Source organism: Scatophagus argus, chromosome 13 (genome assembly GCF_020382885.2).
Source record: "Scatophagus argus isolate fScaArg1 chromosome 13, fScaArg1.pri, whole genome shotgun sequence".
NCBI lineage: Eukaryota > Metazoa > Chordata > Actinopteri > Scatophagidae > Scatophagus > Scatophagus argus.
In genome coordinates, this window is record NC_058505.1 from 3,858,761 (window position 1) to 3,878,148 (window position 19,388).

At 41.8% G+C, this 19,388-nt stretch overlaps 4 protein-coding genes and 2 long non-coding RNA genes across 9 annotated transcripts in view; 4 read left to right on the plus strand and 2 right to left on the minus strand.

Annotated features, from left to right (window-relative positions):
• The window catches only part of LOC124068904, a 25,189-nt gene extending 23,140 nt beyond the window's left edge, over positions 1-2,049 (plus strand). Inside the window, exon 4 of one of the 2 annotated variants that reach the window (XR_006844994.1) lies at positions 1,932-2,049. This is a non-coding gene — a long non-coding RNA (uncharacterized LOC124068904). The remainder of the gene's footprint in view (positions 1-1,931) is intronic. The other variant, XR_006844993.1, reaches the window with a different exon arrangement.
• On the minus strand, positions 598-11,374 carry kcnj9 (potassium inwardly rectifying channel subfamily J member 9). Of its 2 annotated transcripts, XR_006844991.1 has the most exons (9): positions 10,776-11,374; positions 9,564-9,967; positions 8,258-8,471; positions 6,668-6,869; positions 5,858-6,050; positions 5,444-5,641; positions 3,526-3,656; positions 2,733-2,845; positions 2,084-2,194 (listed from the first exon to the last, which is right to left on the minus strand). XR_006844991.1 is itself a non-coding variant. In XM_046407437.1 (8 exons), exons 2-8 carry the CDS (start codon positions 9,859-9,861, stop codon positions 1,928-1,930), a joined length of 1,503 nt encoding a protein of 500 aa, XP_046263393.1. In that variant the 5' UTR covers positions 9,862-9,967; positions 10,776-11,371; the 3' UTR covers positions 598-1,927. The 2 variants fall into 2 exon arrangements, 1 of the variants encoding a protein (XP_046263393.1); XM_046407437.1 differs by lacking the exon at positions 2,733-2,845 and having other exon boundaries at positions 598-2,194; positions 10,776-11,371.
• On the plus strand, positions 5,519-6,766 carry LOC124068905. The gene is made up of 3 exons (XR_006844996.1): positions 5,519-5,657; positions 5,852-6,507; positions 6,644-6,766. It is a non-coding gene; the product is annotated as an uncharacterized LOC124068905 (long non-coding RNA).
• Positions 11,375-11,709: 335 nt separating the features above from the next.
• On the plus strand, positions 11,710-14,582 carry eif3f (eukaryotic translation initiation factor 3, subunit F). Its single transcript, XM_046407438.1, has 8 exons — positions 11,710-11,868; positions 12,314-12,384; positions 12,990-13,069; positions 13,156-13,293; positions 13,386-13,477; positions 13,604-13,740; positions 13,942-14,055; positions 14,429-14,582. The coding sequence occupies exons 1-8, from the start codon at positions 11,757-11,759 to the stop codon at positions 14,504-14,506; spliced, it is 822 nt and encodes a 273-aa protein (XP_046263394.1). The 5' UTR covers positions 11,710-11,756; the 3' UTR covers positions 14,507-14,582.
• A 402-nt stretch (positions 14,583-14,984) lies between these two features.
• On the minus strand, positions 14,985-15,866 carry LOC124068903 (MICOS complex subunit MIC26-like). Its single transcript, XM_046407442.1, has one exon. It carries the CDS (start codon positions 15,817-15,819, stop codon positions 15,238-15,240), a length of 582 nt encoding a protein of 193 aa, XP_046263398.1. The 5' UTR covers positions 15,820-15,866; the 3' UTR covers positions 14,985-15,237.
• Positions 15,867-16,129: 263 nt separating this feature from the next.
• On the plus strand, positions 16,130-18,568 carry dnaaf6 (dynein axonemal assembly factor 6). Of its 2 annotated transcripts, none has more exons than XM_046407440.1 (6): positions 16,130-16,667; positions 16,814-16,889; positions 17,003-17,108; positions 17,586-17,682; positions 17,924-18,009; positions 18,221-18,568. In XM_046407440.1, the coding sequence occupies exons 1-6, from the start codon at positions 16,572-16,574 to the stop codon at positions 18,348-18,350; spliced, it is 591 nt and encodes a 196-aa protein (XP_046263396.1). In that variant the 5' UTR covers positions 16,130-16,571; the 3' UTR covers positions 18,351-18,568. The 2 variants fall into 2 exon arrangements, with proteins under 2 accessions (XP_046263396.1, XP_046263397.1); XM_046407441.1 differs by having other exon boundaries at positions 16,148-16,667; positions 16,823-16,889.
• Positions 18,569-19,388: the final 820 nt, after the last annotated feature.

Below are 19,388 nucleotides of genomic sequence, written 5' to 3' on the forward strand. Positions count from 1 at the left end.
GCCTGGCTACAGTAATTGGAACCTGAGTACTCGGAAGCAATCTAATAACGAGGTAATCAATCAATAGTTTTCTTCTTATTCTTCATTTATAAAGCTGTAATAATTCATCACTTTGAGCAACACAGATCAGGTAGACGCATCTGTTGTATCACATGGCTGCTGCACGGCCTGATCAGCAGTTTAATGTTGGAGGATTTGAAGCAACTTCTAACTACTTCATATACAGCTCGGTAGTTTAGTCTGTAACAGTTCATCAAATTTTATATGATGGTTGTTAACTTTGGTGTGTCAAAACTTAACCTGCAAAGTAACAACATGTCCCTCAGAGCTCTAATGAGGTAGAACTATGTAGTAGCATAAAATGGAAATACTTCAGTGAAGTTTGGTGAGGTATGATTTTGTTTAAATTTAACTGGCTAAATTCCAACAGTGATCTTATATCGTTGAATTAGAGTATGTTATGATTAAGTTGCAGTGCATAACCTGTACTTTTTGTATCATTTACTGTAAGATTTAAGTTGTTTTTTTGTTTTTTTTTTCAGGACCAACTTTGTTGTATTTATCCTTCTGCAGAATATCACACAATCTGAGACAATCTGGAATATACTGCAGTTTATTAATTCTAACAGATGTGTTATATTAAATATTAAAAACATCAAGTAAAAATGGCCACATGTACAGTATACGCAGCAGCAGAAGCAGGAGTTTGGGCTGAACTGAGCAGGACACTGTTGTGCTTTTAATTTCTACTTGGCTGGGGACAAAAAGGATGGATAATCCACGTGCTACACACGTCGTATGTGAAACGAAGCCATGAACACACATTCAAGTGTTAAACTGTCTCTGTGTTAAAGGTTTAAAATAAATAGACACCCTATTCACCATCATGTGAAAGTGCGGTTTGGAATGTTAGCATTAACTTAACATTACCTGAACGTCTTGTTTTTGCTGCCCTCGAGTGATTTCACTTGTCACCTTGCTGCAGTGATGTACAGGTGTACTCCAGGACCCTGTGACATCACTGTTGGGTGTGGTTACAGGTGCAACCAAACACATTTCTGACCACACCCAACATTGATGCTGGGTGTTGCTTGAAAATTTGCCTTTCAGCCTCTTTAACAAACACAATATTCAGTGCCTGCTGAAGATACAAACTCGTTTACACCCAGGGCAGGAAACCAGCATTGCTGTCTAATGACCACTTTCACAATGTGTTTTTTTTTTTTTTTCTTCTTTTTTGTCAGCCAAACATTTTTTTCAAACATTTTCTGAGCACCGAATGAAATAATGGCTTGGTGCCAAATGAAGTTTCTAACAGAGTAGAGAAGTATACCAGCGTCTGTGGGCTGGTGTTACTTTCCCGCCCTGCTAACACCTGACTGATGTATAATAAACCAGCTTTGCATCTAAAGAAATTTGAGGTTACTACAATTTCAGTCTATACCTCAATATCATCTAGTGATATTAATGCGCAGGTGAACATAAAGCATCTATGCACTGTGCCTATTTTAAATGTGAACAATCCAACAATGTGCACAAACAACAACCTCGTCACCTTTTTGCCCAACAAGACAAAATACTTCTGTGTGTTTAAAATTCTGCCTTGGTCCACAGGATACACAACAGTTGACCCCACCTAAAGCATAGTATTGTCATTTAAATTTAGATATAGGCAAGGGTGATAAGAGCTAACACAACAGATTGAAAAGAGATATCACACATACAGTACACTTGGAACAAAGATCAACAAAGAAATAAAAGACGAAAATATCAAGAATAAACTCCTTCATGTGGTAACACCGGATATGGCATATACTGTAGAACTGAGCTTCATGAAACTACTCATTTGCCTTGAAAGAAAACACCTGCTAACACTAATTGTGGTGTGGTGCCGATATACTGAAGGTCTTTGTAAACATTCTCTGTTCTAGGCCTCGGATTCGGATTGGTCGGTGGCAACGCTGCCGTTCAGCTCGCCCAGTCCTGTTTGCTCCTGGATGTCGGTCATCTCTCCAACGATGAAGGTCGGTTCCCCTCCTTTGCTGTTGGCCGAGCCGCTGTCCTGCTGCTTGGCCGCCTGGTTTGTCAGGGTGGGTTCTTCATCCAGCCTGCTGGAGATGGACCAGTAGAGGTGGGCGTCAAGTCTGGCTGCAGCCAATGAGAGCTCACGTGCAGAGCAAGAGGGCGTGTCCACCTTTGGGGAGGGAAAACATGCTGAAGATTAGCATTGCCAGAAAAAGCTCCATTCCCAGAGTTACATTCCACGTAAAGTAACTGCTCTACATTTTGTGAAATGAGCTTATTAATATCACTTTCATGTCTGTGCAGTAATTATGAAGCTACAGCAAGCCTTTGTTAGCTTAGCTTATATTAAGAACTGGAAATGGGAGAAAATATGCCTAACAGCATAAAAAACTTTAAAAAAACTTAAGTGCAAAAAAATGACAAAGTATGGTTTTTCAGGAGCAGTGGTTTCCTGAAGACTCTCCAAGAGGTCACTGCTTCCTGGTTTTACACTTTGGTTTTTGTACAGATTTAACAAATGAGATATAACGAGTTACCAAGAGAGCTTTAAAGGTGCTGCTGGGTGGAGTTTTAGCCAATCAGCCACTGGTGGCTGCTTCATATATAGAAGAGATAAACAAGAGAGCTGCATCTTCTAACATACAGTAAGTCTCAGCAAAAAAGCAAATGCATGTATTAAAAAAAAACCCAAAAAAGTCAACCTACACCTTTGAATGTTGTGACTTTCTGTGCCCTCTGCCTGCCTCATCCATATCTACAGCTGCAGCTGAATTTATAGAAAATTCTAGGGCTCACTTTGAAGATCAAATTGTGTCATAGTCTGTGGATAGGATAATAACAGTTTTAAAGAACTCACAGTTGTGAGTGATCAGGTGCTTTTTCTTAAATTTCTGGTGTCACTGTATTGCTGTTTGGGCTCGTGTTGTTTTGTACATGTCTTCCTGTTGAGTTGTGTGCATTTGTATAAAAGCTCAGCGAGGGACAGGCCAGGATTATAAAAGCATGCAGCACTGGAAAATGCTGTGTTCTTGTCCCTACCAAAACAACCACAAAATAAATACTTAATCTAGAGTTCCCGCATTTCCCAGCATGCTTTTCAACAACCCCAAGAGAACAAGTGTGAGAGTTTTGCAGTTGGTTATGCACGTAGGTGGAGACAGGAATAGGAATGACAGCAAGAGTTTTCCTCACTGAGACACTTGTAGTCACATTCCTGTCAGTGGAAGAACTAGTGTTTGTTTCTAAAGAGGGATTTACACCAAAGTTCGACATTTATGATGGTGTTTTAAATTGTTCAAGTATTTTATGCTACTAAACTCCATTGTTACAGTGCTGTTGATATTTATAGTGGAATTTTAAGCAAGAAATTCTCCCTAAAAACAAATGGAAATGGCTGCTTTCTCTGGTTTGTGTACTTATTTCATATGAGACAGCACACACACATTTCAAAATTGAACACCGCAGTTTGTCCTTGTTAGCACAGCAGAAATAAAATGTTACCTCAAACGTGTGGTGAAAGGCTCCATAGTCGATGTCAAAGAAGCCCTCTGCCAGTGACATCATGGGGCTAAAACGGTGACCCCACAGCACCTCCTCCGCGAGGTAGGAGCTCCTCGCCTGGCATGTCATCCCTGCACACACAAAGCATATACTGATGAACACATGAGTTCATTGTGTCTCACAACATTTGTGAGGCAAAGAGGCGTGTGATTCATCAGAGGAAATGAGTAGGACTGTTTGTGCAACAGCATATGTGAATTTATATGACTGTTCCCTGCAGCCGAGTCATTTACTGTCGGCTACTTCTTGCTTCTCTCCAAAGGCAGTCGATATTTGGAGTAGGCAGAGAGGCCACCTTTACCTCATCATGGATAGCTCTGATGCAGACACTGAGGACCAACTGAGTACGTTATCCTCTCAGAGTGAATTTGACAAAAGGCAAAGGAAAGGATGGAAAACAGAGAGATAAACACAACACGTCCAAATCCTTCCAGAGAACTGAGCTACCTTCCAGAGTAACTGGCTACTTGTTCCTGCCAGACTCTGTTTATATGTGTTTGGATTTTGTAGTTTTCAGACAGTAAGAAAATACAAGTCAAAAAAGTCAACAACATGAAATACAACCAAAAATATAACATAGGTGTTAAACTGTGCTTCTAAATATGTCATCTCTGAAGGGCAGCTACGAGCAGAGATAATGTGTTTCCCAGCTGGTGGGAATCCAGACCTCTTAAAGTTTTAATAAATTTGATTTTGAGCTACAGAAATGAAAACTGATGTTTGAATCTCAGGGCATTTATGATGATGATTTAACGCCAAGTTAGTGCATAAGGCGTCAGTGCTTTGCTCAAGGGCAGATGAGTGTTCAAAACTGGCTGATGTGGGGATGGATATAGCTGTGGATGGTCTCTATGCTGGCTGCATGTGATGCAACGCCTTTTTAGTCCTTTCTCAACACAAAGATTTTAAGGGGACTGCCCCTTTAGACAGCAACAAAATGATGAGAACATAGAACATAAGAACACAAAAACATCCGCATGTCCTCAGAAACTTACTTCACTACAGTGATGACTCCTTAGTTTTGTTGCCTGCTGCCCAACACATTCACTCACATATACTCATATCTAAAAATATATGTATATTTCCCCCGTAACAGCAACATCTTAAGGCTCTTAAAGCTTCCTGGAAGACAGAGAAGAGATGGGGAGTAACTGCAGATCTAAACTGAGGCATCCTTGATGGGTGATTTCATTTTCTAATGGACCGTTTTGGACGGGGTTTGCTTTCTGTAAAACAGTGATGGTATTACTGTAATATCATATAGTTGTACGCATTTACAAGATTAATTTCCTAATGCTCAGTTCCTGCCGTTGCAGCCAAACATGCATTTACAACATAGAGGCCATCTGAAGTTTAAATCAAATTAAATTTCAAGGTATTATTTCCCATACAATCCAATGCTGTTGTTATATTTTATTACATTTTTATCATTTTAAATCACAAAATCGCCTACAGCAAATCCAATAAAACCCCTGAGTAATAAAATATTGTTAATGGTATTATTTACATGGCCTGAAGCTTGACACATTTAAAAGGTGAAATGTCTCCCCACTCTTAATTTGTAGCAGCACCAGGTGTTTCCATTGCCCACATTTTCATTTCATTATTCAAATCATTATGCTATTTCTGTGTTGCATTTTGTGATCATTTTATCTGTCTTATCTACAAAACTGACAGACCTGGCATTACAAGTTTACCACACAGCCCCCAAAAGTTCCCATGATGTCTGTTTTTAAGTAAAACTAGTCAGCTGTGAGCGTGGGGCACAGAGGAAAATGATCTAGCAGGGACAGATGGAAGATTCTGGTGTTTGCCTTCTCATTCCTTCATACATCATCATAGTTAACTCAATTCTCACCGGTTGCCTCCACCATTCCCTCCAGGATGACCACGATCTCAAAGTCCTCCTTCTCCAGCTGGGCCTGAGACATGTCCCAGAAGGGCGAATGTGCGTCAATCTCATGGGAGATCACCAGTGGCGAGACCAGGAAGAGACGATCGTCACCTGTCTCAAAGCCCACGCTGATGTCCGTCTGGTCCAACGGGATGAACTCACCTGAGGACGCGGGGAGGTGAGGAAAAGTGAAGGAGTGAGAGACGCATTTTCTTTCTAAAGATGCTTTTGCATACATTTCCAGTATATTCATGTTCTACTCCATAACTTTTAATCTAGAGACAGGCAAATAAAAAATTGATAATATTGGATTAGCAGTGATTAAAAAATAATAAATTAACCAGTACAGTCATAACTTGTCTTCTTTGGTAGTCTCACCCTCCTGAGTCTGCTTGGACTTGATGAGCTTGGCCCTCATGTTGGCCCCCACGATGTGGGAGCTCCGAAGGTCGCCCACCCTGAACATCAGACAGAGCTTGTCGTCTCTCCGAGAGATGACGGCGTGTTTGGAGAACACCAGCGTCTCTGCCCGTTTGTTGGGCTGTGAGATCTTCACAAACATGCAGCCAACCTGGACAGAAAGGTGGAACGAGAGCTTTAAAGGTTAAGTGAAACAGACTCGAAGACACGCAGAGCAGGCGCAAAAGGTTCACGCATTTGCAATAACTGGAAAACCAATGATTACTGAAAAATCAATGACTTCTCTTGTTTTTCACGATGAACATAGAATGTACAGCTGTAAACATTCTTTGTGAGTGCTGAATACAAACAGAGCTTGTTCATTTTGTCAGTAGACATTTTTGTTTTCCAGTTTTCAGTGATTAAAAACACAATCCTGCTTGGAAGTCAGCGTGTCGATTTGTCTTCGCCAACAAGTGCTCACTTGGTTTATCAGCACTTTGAAAGAAGATATTCTTTTCCTGGAGGCATTCGTCTGTATAGCAATAAAAATTTGTATACTGGTTTTTCTGCCTGTGATTCAGCTGAACGGAGGGATCAAACTGGCTCAGGTCAAACAATAATTACAAGTATGTACAGTATGTCGGGTTTGACAATATGCAAACAGTAATAAGATAGGTGCTCACCAAGGTCAGCGTCAAAAACAACCAGGTTTTATATTTCTGACAACCATTGAATTCTCTATGTGACTTTCCCCCTTGTCAGTCTCGTTCCAGCCCTGATGCTCACCATGAAGGCGTTGACCATTGAGCCCAGTATAGCCTGCAGCAGCAGCAGCATCGTGCCCACTGGACACTGGTCGGTGATGACGCGGTGGCCGTAGCCAATGGTGGTCTCTGTCTCGATGGAGAAGAGGAAGGCCGAGATGAAGCCGTTGACATTGTTGACGCACGGCGTCCACGTCTCATCCTCCAGATGGTCCAGATCGCCCCTTGGGAAGCAAAGGAGGAGTATGTGTGAGAAAGGGAAGGAGGGAGGGTGACAAAATGGGTGTCAGGAGGGAAAAACAGACAGAGAGTGAGAAGATTTATATTTTAAGAACGAAGGTGCAGAAATATATGTAAGCAGAGTCATCTCTGCTTTTATACACAGTCTCCCTTCAGCTAATTCTGAACATGAATTAATCCTATTAATCACCATGATTAACCTAACCTTAACATTCATGCTGTCACTTTTTCTTGATGCTGCTTAAAACCTACCTTTTCCAAGATATATCAGCTGCATTTTCACTGTATCTGCTGGTTTTTCGGTCCAGTGCCAATAAAGTCTGCAGATTTTTTTCCCCCCCAACTACTCACTACACAGTCTAATGTCCCTGATTAACACCACTCCAGCCAGAGAGGGAGAGCTAATTAATGAAAGTGGTGTTAAGTAATTTATATAATCTATGACTTTTATTGACCTGTGTTGGTGACCAAGGAATTGCAGCAACACCGACAGCTCTCTGGCACAGCTTAAGGTGGCCTGTAATTGATACAAAGAGGTCACGATTTTACGAGACGAATACGTTAGCTAATTAGTGCTGGGATCCAGCAGACACATCTTATGAAGAGGGAACACATCATGATGAAATACGCTGTAATATTAATACTGCTTTGTCATCCTATTTTTCTTATTTTATTTTATTTTATGTTTTTTTTAAGGTTGGAAAAAAATTGCCTTCGTTGCAAAAATGGTTTGCAATGCAGGTCACTTACTCGTGCCATCATTTCCCATCTTTGAGTTGCTAAAAAAGCTTGCCTCGTGATGATTTTGTTCGAAGAATAGACATTTGGGAAATGTGATTATTCCCTTTCTTGCAGAGAGTCCGATGAGAAGATTGATACCACTCCCATATGAACAGTCTGTAATATGATGCAGCCAGGAGAATGTTAGCTTAGCTTAGCACAAAGACTGGAAACGGGAGGAAACAGCTAGCCTGGTTCTGTCTGTTGAAGCTCACCAATTAATATGTTACATCTTGTATGTTACATTACAAGTCTTTGGATGGGCTAAATGAAGCTAAGCTAACCATCTCCTGTAGCCTCAGATTTACAGTACAAACAAGCCTGGTACTGGTATCTATCTTCCAATGAAAAACTGGCAGATTTTTCCCAAAATGTCAAACTATTTCTTTAAGAAGGAAGCCCACAATAAGTGTGAGAATCAAACACATACTGTGATTTTGACCTGTTGGGACTTTTGAGCTCGTTCACTGTCATTGGGACGAACCAACAGCAGCATTAAAGTGCAACGAAAATCTACAGACTCCTCCATGGCCCAGACCTGAAGAGATTCAAATAAATAAACTTGTTGCGCTCCCTTGCTCGACAGTCTTACCTACAATAGGCTATGAGGTACCAGATAGCCCCAAAGAAGAGCCAGGTGACAGCGTAGGCCATGACAAAGACGAAGAGCGAGCAGCGCCAGTTGAGGTCCACCAGTGTGGTGAAGATGTCGGTCAGGTAGCGGTAAGTCTCCTGCATGTTACCGTGCTGCACGTTGCACCGGCCGTTCTTCTCCACATAGCGCTGTCTCTTACGTCGAGTCCGGGCTGGTGAAGTGACGGGGGATGGGGTTTCATGAGAAACGGGAGGGGGAGAGCAGAAGTGATACAACTTAGTCACAAAAGTTTGAATAAATAGAATATGTGAAGCGGAAAAACTGGGGGTTTTGTTCATGAAACATAACCTCAGGTGCTTTTCTATGCTTGAATCAAAGCTGTAGAAGAGTTTTCGTAGACATCTTAGTTTCATAACCCCAAGTTCTAAGAAACCCTTTCAGAAGGCCTTAGGAAACCTGAAAGATTTATGCAATGTTTTAAATTTTGAAAAGGTTTTTCCTATTTGAAGATCCAACTCTGACTGCAGTCGGAGGATGCAAGTTAAATGAAAGAAAGACAAGACAATGGAGGATAAACAGAGGAAGGTGTCAGCGGGACAAAACTAGTCAGAGAGATGCCATGTGGCTCAGAGGAAAATCAGACTGGTGAAAAAGGGAATGAAAACAGACACGTGAGGAACAAAGAGGAGATAAATAACAACAGGACATCATCAAACGCTCAGAGGAGAAAAGCTCCAACAAAGGACTTCAGTTACTGTACAACCTGGAAGGCAACTGATGGTGTTTTTTTCCATGTAGAAATTCTTTTTATTGTGGGGACACCAATCCAGACTGAAATATGAAATAAGTTCTTTCTCTCTGAGAAAGTAACACTAAATTTGACATGTACCAGTGATGATTTCACTTTGAAAGGTCTGTCCCAGCTTAACTGTAACAACTGTCTAGTTTATGTGCTTCTGGTAGGTAATTTTGCACTCATTTTTAATTGACAGGGGTTAATTGGCTGATTTTTTCCTTTCACAAAGATGTTAAGCGAAGAGGAGCGCAGATGAAGAGCAGAGCTACTGGAGGAGCCTAATGACAAAAGATGTGCAAGACTGTCAAAATCACTGAGGGATGAAGCACTGCAGCACAGCCCAAAACAGGAGACTCACACTACTGCAAGGGAAATGGGGAGGAGAAGGGAGTGCACATTCAGTCAGTTTGAACAAAGTTAATAAAAAGCAGCTAGAACATTTTTAAAACAATATTTCATCATTAAATCGGCCATTAAAGACAGCAAGTTGGATGCAGAGTTACTCACCCCACCCAAATCGTCCCCTCTCCTTCTCCGTACCAGCGGTCTTCTTTCTGTGCTGATTGGCTTTCGCCTCCCTCTCCGCCAGCTTGGCCTGGAACGACCTGTTGACCTTGGCCGAGGGTGGAGGGGACGGTGCCGTTTCTGTGGTGACAACATGGCCCAGCTCCTCCGATAGGTTGAAGACTCCGGTGGAGACGGTGGCCTCGGTGGCCACTTCTACTTCCTCCCCGTCTCCCTTCTCTTCCACGGGGAGTGAGAGGGAGTCTGGGCGAGAGGGAAAGACCGAATTCTCCAGCGCCATGGCGTGTGTGTGTGTGTGACGTGTATTAGTGTGTTATTGATGTCCTCCCTATGGCAGACTCTGTCCACTGGCTATTGATTGGACCATTTGTTTGCTTGATTGAAGCCTGAAACACAGGAGAAGAAGACAATGATCTGTCAAAGTAATTCACTGACAAATTCATTTTGAAAAGAAACGGGACATCAGGAGCTTTTCAGTGCCTCTGTCCCTTTATTTCTCTTAACACACTTTTGCCTTTTCCCACATTAACAACCAGGCCTGTGAGGTCCCTGTTTCTTGTCAAACAGATTTGACTTCCTGTCTCTGCCTGTGTCATCCTTTTAAAGGCAAAATAAGCAAAAAATTGTGAAGGAGATGACAAATTTGTGTTTGATCTTAAGCAGTTTTCTCAGTCGTTGGAGTTAGACGTGAAGGGAGATGAATTTGCATCCTCTTTTTTTGAAAAAGAGTATAGTCCTGGCGCACAGTGAGCACAATTAGAGCCATTTCCATTTTCATAAAGCGCCTCCGGGTAAGTGTGTGTGTGTGTAGTATAAGTGCACTTATGGCTGCGTGACGTTTAATGTGGTAGATGTATGCTACAAGCCTGCTGCAATTTCTTACATAAGTCCCACATAAGTAGGAGAAACAGTTAAATATGCATGTGGACGGTGAGAGACGGTGTGATTTTAGAAAATGCGCACAGAAAAATGGAGTCTTAGCCCTCTGTATCCATGGGTGTGCGTCCATTTGGATAAGTGGCGGACGGACGCAAGAGGAGACTTATGGTGACAATCAAGATGACGCACTACGCCTGATGGATGGATCAGAAATAGCCTCTGATTTAAGGATGTCTGTTAGCCAGCCAACAGGCGCCAGAAACCGAAAGTCTAAGCCTGTGGATCAGACAGCTAAAGAAGAAAATAAAATCTTACCTGCTCAGTGTAGCAAGTTGCTGATGTATAAGACCCGGAATGAGCAGATGTGTTATCGTAGGAACAACGAAAATATGGTCCAAGAAAGAACCGCAATTAGCAGCCTTGGTTCAATGACACCCATTTCTGGTGTTTACCAGCGACGCAGCGTCAATCCACCGCGGTTCGTTTTTTTCAGGAAAACAGAAAAACTCGATCCGACCTCACCATTCACAGAAGATAAAAAGGCGAACACTCCATCCAGTGAATGATGAGGCGTTAAAATGAAAGCCCTGACAAAATAAATAGGCTTAATGACAGTAATATTATCACGACACTTGTAGAACATGTGTCGGGCATCAGCGGACATGCGAAATGGTGGCAGCAGGATAACCCGGCAGCACGGAGAGCTCCATCATCTGTGCATCTGATGGAGCCAGTCAGGTGTGGAGCCACCGAGCGGCGTCGGATGCGGTCATCAGCCCAGCCCCTATCGACCCTGCCTGCCTCAGACGCTCACCATTTCCACAACAGAAGGGACAGCAGTGATTTCTGCTGACTGCAAGACCCTCAGCATCAGCACGCAGAGAAGAAGAAATGCAAAGGCCTTCTGTGGCGCAATTGCTGTGTAATAACATAAACATCTCGTATTTATTTTGGGGTGAAAATAACTGATGGTATAATAGACTATTTTGGGATTTGTTTTTTAATATAGCCTATACTTTTCGGCTAAGTCAAATATTTGTGTAGTTTTGGCTATTCTGTAAGAGAATTATTGCACCAAATTTCTTCAAACCTGATGGAGAAAATGTCTTTGTGAGTCTTTGTGCTTTTGCATTAATAAAATGACCTTCTAATGATATTAGATACAGTATCATCCATGATATCAGTGACTTGAATATAATGATAAGCATTATGTTCATTGACTACTGTTCCCCCGCCGGCCTCTAGGGGGTAGTATATGTGCTCACTGGAGCCGGTAAGCAGTCCTTCTTTTCCAACATGTCGGTGTACGGGCCAGTGGTGAAAATTCACCCCGTCGTTCTCGCTTCTATCTGCGACTCTTACGAGCGGAGAAATGAGGGAGCGAGTCGTGTGATTGGAACCCTGCTGGGTAAGCACAAACTTAAGTTATCTGTCCTCCACAAAGTGGGCCGCCTTTGATGTCACAGGTAATGGCTAGCTACCCCAAGTTAGCCCGACTGACTGCTAACGCACGCTGGCTCGCCTCAGCCCAGCAGAAGATGGCTAACCTAGCTACACATGCCTAGCTTTAGCTGTTGGCTAGCCAAAACAGCTAGCAGCATCACGCAAACAGCTGGCTCTGTTCAGATGGTAATATGGATGGAAACCTTTACTATCTGCCAAGTCATCTATCCTCGTTTGATAGTTAATGTTTGGATATGACATGTAGCTCTCAGGATTGAACGTTGTTACTAACATTGATGTTAGCTAGTGCTGATGTTTCGTCGGAAGTTTTGCCTCTGGTGTATACCCTCTCGTTAGCTAGCTGACAACGCTAGCTAGTTAAAATTCAATGTAACATTTCTCCTTCTCAGGTACTATTGACAAACACTCTATTGAGGTGACCAACTGCTTCTCTGTCCCCCACAATGAGTCTGAAGATGAGGTATGCCTGTTTAACCTCATTTATTTATACAATGGTGTTGAACGTACTTTGGGGCAATGAATGATCGTTAATTTTTGTGCCTGTTGGACATCTCCAGATGGAATATTTTGCCAATCCCAATAGAACATTTTAGTCCTGCACACCAAACCCATACACACAAAACAAATTTTATATGGACACAAAAGGTAGATAAATAAATCTACATAAGAAAAATAATTAGAAACGTATTCAAATAAACTTGGACTTTATTTCAGCTCTGAATATTTACAATGATTGTCCCTGTTAATAATCTGCACATTGCTGGTCCAAGTCTTGTAGATACTGTTTGATGGTAAGAGATATTAAAGTCTTGTATTGGTACAGCAAAGTGCTTTATTGGAATTTCATAGAAAATCCTTCTGGATCTTGTCCTGCAAGACGCTGCAACCTTTACCTGTGGGATGTTTTTGTAAGGCAGAAGCATTTATTGTTTATAAGTAAACATCAGAGAATATTGTTCAAATTTTGTACAAATATGTAAAAATGAAATTGAATATTGAGTAATATAGAGAAGATGTTTTCGGAAGAAATGGCAACATGTCAGAATTTGTCCTCTTTGCCAACAGGTCGCTGTGGACATGGAGTTCGCTAAGAACATGTATGAGCTCCACAAGCGGGTGTCACCCACTGAGGTCATCATCGGCTGGTGCGTCAGTAGATCAGATTAGGAATTTCAAAGACTGAATTGGGGGGGGCTTCTTTTTTTCACCACTGGGATGTCTGTCCTCACAGGTATGCCACAGGCTTTGACATCACAGAACACTCAGTGCTCATTCATGAGTACTACAGCCGCGAGGCCTCCAACCCCATTCACCTGACCATAGACACAGCATTGCAGAGTGGCAAGATGAACATCCGCGCCTACGTCAGGTTGGCCGATCTCTCTGTCACAGACTGTGTTTATGTGATCAGCTACAGGTGGAGAATGTGTAATTGAATGTGCTTGTGTGTCTCCTATGCAGCGCGCAGATGGGTGTTCCAGGAAAGACAGTTGGTGTGATGTTCACTCCATTGACTGTCAAGTATATCCACTATGACACTGAGAGGATAGGCAGTAAGAATACAAAGAATAAATGAAGATGAAGACTATTTGGAAATAAATACTGTTTTTTAATTCTTTCTGAACATTTGGCTCTCCGTTGTTGTGATGTACTCTAACACTCCTAAATGTTTGTTTCAGTGGACCTTCTACAGAGGACACGTGTAACTCCGAGTCGCACCAAGGGGCTGACCTCTGATCTGTCCCAGGTTGCTGGCTCTGCAGCCAGGGTACAGGACATGCTGACCACCGTGCTTGCATACATTGAGGATGTGTTAGTAAGTACAAAGAGCAATTGAAATGATGGTGTGACTCAAATGTGATTAGTCTGTTGATTCCATAGGTACAAAGCTTTTTATTTCCCTGGTCATATTCCTGCTATTCCACTTTGTATCATTTCATTGTGCCTGTAATCGAGTTTAACACCAATAGAGACTGTATCATCATCATTACCCTTAATGATGTTCAATGTGTCTCAGTCTGGAAAAGTGACAGCAGATAACAGTGTGGGCCGCTTCCTGATGGACCTGGTCAACAAGGTGCCCACCATCTCAGCCGAGGACTTCGAGAACATGCTCAATTCCAACATCAATGTAAGTGCTTCTCATCGGCTAGAAAATGACATACATTAACTTCTCAAATAAACAGCTGAATATTTTCTAATTACTGCTTTTTCCTTGTTGGATTTTGCGCATCTCCTTCAGCATCCTATTCATTACTCACTAGCTGCACTCAAGCATGTTCACATTGGCACACTCCCATTGATTACAGGAAGCATTTAATTAGACTTTGCTTCTTATTGATAGTTTTCTCTTGGCTCGTTTTGTCTTATACTTCTTTACTTAGCACTCGTCCAGCATACACAGCCATCTTGGGAACACAAGAGTGGTCGTCTGGGGTCTGTCTTTGCGACCTTACAGTCCTTGATTTTTATTTGCTTCTAACAATTTTGTTTTACTGTTACAGGATCTATTGATGGTGACCTACCTGTCTAACCTCACCCAAGCACAGATTGCTCTAAATGAGAAGCTGGTGCTGCTCTGAAGGGGTTTCTTACAAGTGATTCATATTTAATTTTTGTATACTTTTTTTTGGCTGAAATAAAGATGTTAAACAGTCATACAGTGTTCACCCTTGACCATGTAATGTTGTTGCTTTTAACCTCTTGCAGTGCAGCCTTGCTGATGTTTCACAGAATTCTCACTAGTATGATAGTGTCCTTAGAGCTGCAACTAATTATTTCAGTTATTGATGAATTAGCCAGTGCATTTCTCAGATCATCAGAAAAGTGTCCAAAATATCCTTCCTTTCCTGAAAGTTCTCATTTTGACTGGACAACAGCCCAAAACCCAAATATATTCAGGGTCACCAAGGATGCAAATGATCGTTTAAGAAGCTTGAACCATCAAACCTTTAACATTGTTGCTTTAAAAATGATTTGTATTCATCTACTGCACAAGCGAAAAGTGCAGATGACAATGAAATAACACTTGACAGTCTAAAACCAATAAATGTCTTCAGATTTTACTGTAAGACTACTGATTTTTATTAACTCTCTAAGTAAATATACATTCAGATCAGAAGCAGAAGTTAATCAGTCAAGTTGCAAACCCCTTGTGACAGGCCATGCCCGGCCTGAGTTACATGTGAAGCTTGAGTGCAAGAAGTGGGCATGAGGAAGTCACACACACACACACACAGCCTGTCTCGGTTGTATAGTGTCGGCAAGTGCTGATTCCTTATCGCCGAGTTGTTGCCCAATCACACCGGGATCCTCAGGGTTTAGTTTCTGAGCCGGTTTTGCTCTGAGATTTCAGCATCTCCTCCACGGCAGCGTAGCCCTGCACAGCGCGGTCGTACACGGACTCTCCGGTTGACTTTGCGATTTCCGCAGCCTTCTCCGGGTAGTAGAGGGAGGCGCTCAAGGCTATCAAACCCGCCGGGTAGATGAGCTTTTTAATCCTGGAGCCTCTGGCGAGAAAGAGTCCCAGGACACCGGTGAAGCCGATGACTCCCGCCCGGGGATAGAAGTCCTTCGGCGGGTTCTTCAAGTAGGCGTAGGTGTCATTCCCAAACCGGACGACACTTTGAACTTTGGGTTTAATTTGGTTGTAGGTGACCTGACACCAATCCGTGTATGGCTCCGCTAACTTCCTGAGGGTGGCGACACTCTCCTCCAGCTGACCCCCTTCAGGCTCCACATACCCAGACTTCTGCTGAGGAGCGGTGTACAAAGACAGTTCATCTAGGTGTAACGGGGCGGCCGCCTCTCTTTCCCCGTCTGCGGCAGCAGCAACGACGGTGATCGGCAACAAACTCAGAACTCCCGGCATGGCACTGCCTGTCACCTTCAACATGATCTCTGTGGCCCATGTATTCACTACGGTGTCCGAGGAGGGACATAATTACTACTCGAAGCGATAAACACGCCGGCTCTCAGTTGACTTTTTGCTGCCGTTTTTATTAAAGCACACACGTTTATGACAAACCATTTCTTAGTCTTTGGAGACGTTTTTCACTGAAGTGATAGTTAGTTTAGCATCAGTACATATTAAGTCCAATAGTTAAAATTGCATCCACCTCAAACAAGTTGAAAATAAAACTGCAGGTACACGTTAATGCACCAATGGAGATGTTCCTATTGTATAATACTTTGCGGTGGGCTACTGCAAAAGTCATTTTACAAAAATGCTATATTTTTTTCAATTAAGAATTTTAACTTTTTTTGTTGAACTAGTTTATTGTTTTTGAGTAAATTTTAACTACATTTCTCTATTACACCTCAGTTTTTATCCGGGTTACTAGACTTCAGGTTATCACACTTTAGTTTTCATTTATCATTTTCATTCATTACTAGTTGTGTCTTCTTCGTCTGCGACGTCACTAGTTCCCATGGCAGCCTGGTGGTTGCCAGGGAAACGGAAAGCGTCAACAGCAACAGTCCATACGTTCGATTAGCCAAAGTTGCATTTAGCTACAAATTCAGGCTAACGTTACTTCTTGTTGGACTGTATTTTCAATTTGCTGTTGCGGTTTCGATGGTACTTTGGGTAGAACCTGTTGTTTTCCTTTGTGATTAATTATAAAGTGTAAATTTGTGCTATTCTGAATGGAGTGTCTTGGAGTATCATCTGTTCAGAGCCTACAGGCTCTCTCTGACTTGTTATCAACCCGGCAGGAGGATGATGGTGATGAAGAGCGTGAAGTAAGATGAACTGGCCAGTCTATTTAGTTCATTTGGCCATAATTGAAAATGTACAGAGTCACGTTTCTGCAAGATATAACATGTATAACTGCCTTATAATGAAGGTAGACTAGATGCCATTAGTGTTTGTTTAAACTAATTGTCAGTCTCAACAGAATGCATCAGTTTATGCACAGCTGGGACCTGGACACATTGGTCCCCCACCCAAAAATGATAAAGAAGGTAATGCTTGATATTTCTCGCACATACAGTAACTTCTAAATCATTATTGTCAGTCATTATAGATAAAAGGCACAAACAGAACTGCGTGTGTGTGTGTATTGCCTTTTGTTTAGTGTCAACCGCCAATGTGAAGAAGGACAGCAAGGATATCTGGAACGAGGAAGAGGTTCCTGAGGGCTCCCAGTACGATGACCTTGCTGACCCACGGCCACAGCCTGAGTAAGACTAAAGGACAGAATGTAACACACAGCAAACCGTTCACTGATGTATAAATGGGTCAAACACTGGGACAAGTATGCAGCTCCGCTTTCATAGTTTTTTAGTCCTTCACATTCCCTCACTGAGATGGCAACTTCCACTGAGCTCAAAAAACCCCCATCTTCATTTCTTGAGTTTATGTAGGTCTCAATATCAACCGGGCGCAGTGTCTCATGTAAGGGTTAAACTCACAGCTTTCTAAATACGAACCTTTGTCACATAAGTTATTGACAGAAGTATGAGAGAGGGTGAGACTGCCCGTAGAAAAGTGTTTATTAAAAATGGCTACCACATTTTTCACTCTCCACTGATCTCAGCTGACACTGAATTCTGTATGCTTCCCCTGATCCAGTCTAATGTCATTTGAAATGGGTTTAAACAGATCTTATTGATTTTAGTGTACCCCTACATAAGTGTGCATATGTCCATTGTGTTCAGGTATGAAATAATCCTGAAGCAGAGTGTGGGAACAGAGGATCTGTTCTTGGGCTTGAACAGAAAGGACCCATCCTCCATGTGCTGTGAAGCCATGCTGGTAACTTATCAACCTCCACAGGATTTTTAGATTATCATACATCACTGTATTATTTGACACTGAAAAATGAAATGTACAAGGATGTTATCAGGGAGGGCAAGAAAATGCAATATAGTGAGGAAAGTACATAACTTAGATAACACAATGCAAATGAAATATTTGTATTCTTTCTGAATAAAAATGGAGATTAAAATGCATGCAGTGTAAAGTATTAAAGATAATGACTTCTTCCCACTCCTAGGTGAAAATCAAACTACCAGACATTAAAGCAACAGATGTATTCCTGGATATAAAAGAAAAGTTCCTTGATCTGCGGACACCTAAATAGTAAGGGATGCTTTGAAAATGTTCTCTTTCATTTTGAATCCCCTCGAGACAAGGCAGCAGCAGTAGATCAGACCATAAGCTCTCATTTCCAGACATTTACTTATAATCAGAGGTTCACATCCTGATCAGAGCTCTCTCTTAACATCCTCCTAGTCCCCCATTGGTAACGTCTCTCACTGTCTCTTTAACCTTTCATCTTTCTTCCCTTCAGTAAACTGGGTCTTCATCTCCCACATCCGATCCACAGCCATGGGGGTAAGGCTCAGTTCTTCAGCGAGAGGGAGGAGCTGGAGGTGACTCTACTGATGAATCGCCCCATGGATTTTATCAACATGCAATAACAAGGAATGACAACAGCATTCAAAAGACAAAGAGTACACCTTAAACCAGTGTACAGAGGGAAACTCTGTTCATGGGTCAAAGAAAGAAGGGTTTGAAAGATTATCAGGACTTGCAAAAAATGTCTCCGTAACTGACTCTCTGTGAATGTTGATTTCATGCTGTTTTTACATCAGTAACCACGGACTCAATTAGTATTAAAATATGCTTTTCTAGTCAATATTTTGTCTTATGATTGCTTCTTTATTGGATAACCATAGTTGGTGGCAGATGGTAAACCCAGATAGGCTTAGCCCACCATTTTAAATCATTTTGGGCATTAAGGAGCGAAGTATTTATTAAAGGATTTGTTCAGATTGTTTCAAGTATGTCTGTCTTAATAAAACACTCACATGTCCATATGTAGGTTAAATTCCTTTTCTTTGGGAAGATACTCACTTGATTTGGGTCTCAGACTACTGAGGCCTCATTAGTGTTCGCTGATCTTTAGAGTGCATTTTTGCACAAAAGAGGGTTGTGGATTTTGGACTCCATCTCTGACAGTGTAGTCACTCTAAGAAGAAATTGTTTCAGGGCCTGTATGGACAGCACAAATAGAACTTAATTCAAAAATACTTCATATCTCTCCCTAAAAGAGCAATTTGGGGCAATCTTGTTTACAAAACAAAACAATGTGCACACATTAAACTCAATCTAAAGATTAAAAGATGAGAGCAAATCAGTAACTTTCAGCATACAAACAAACATGTAAGCGTTGTACTAAGGTAGACTTGCAAGAGCCTGAACCTGTAGTTTATTGCTCGTGTTTATTATCCACTTTTTAAATTGTTTTTCATCTTAACATTTGAGGAAGTAGAAAAACTATTTAAGCACCCTTGAATCTAAATGCTTCAGTAAAGCCACCCAGCGTAAAAAAGGAAAAACTGAACCTCTTGATAGTCTGGCTCTAAACAAAATTAATCAAAGAAAATCCCTGAATACGTACGTTACATTTTAAGGTTCAGAATCAAAGTTGCATGTTGCCACTGTATCACAGTAAA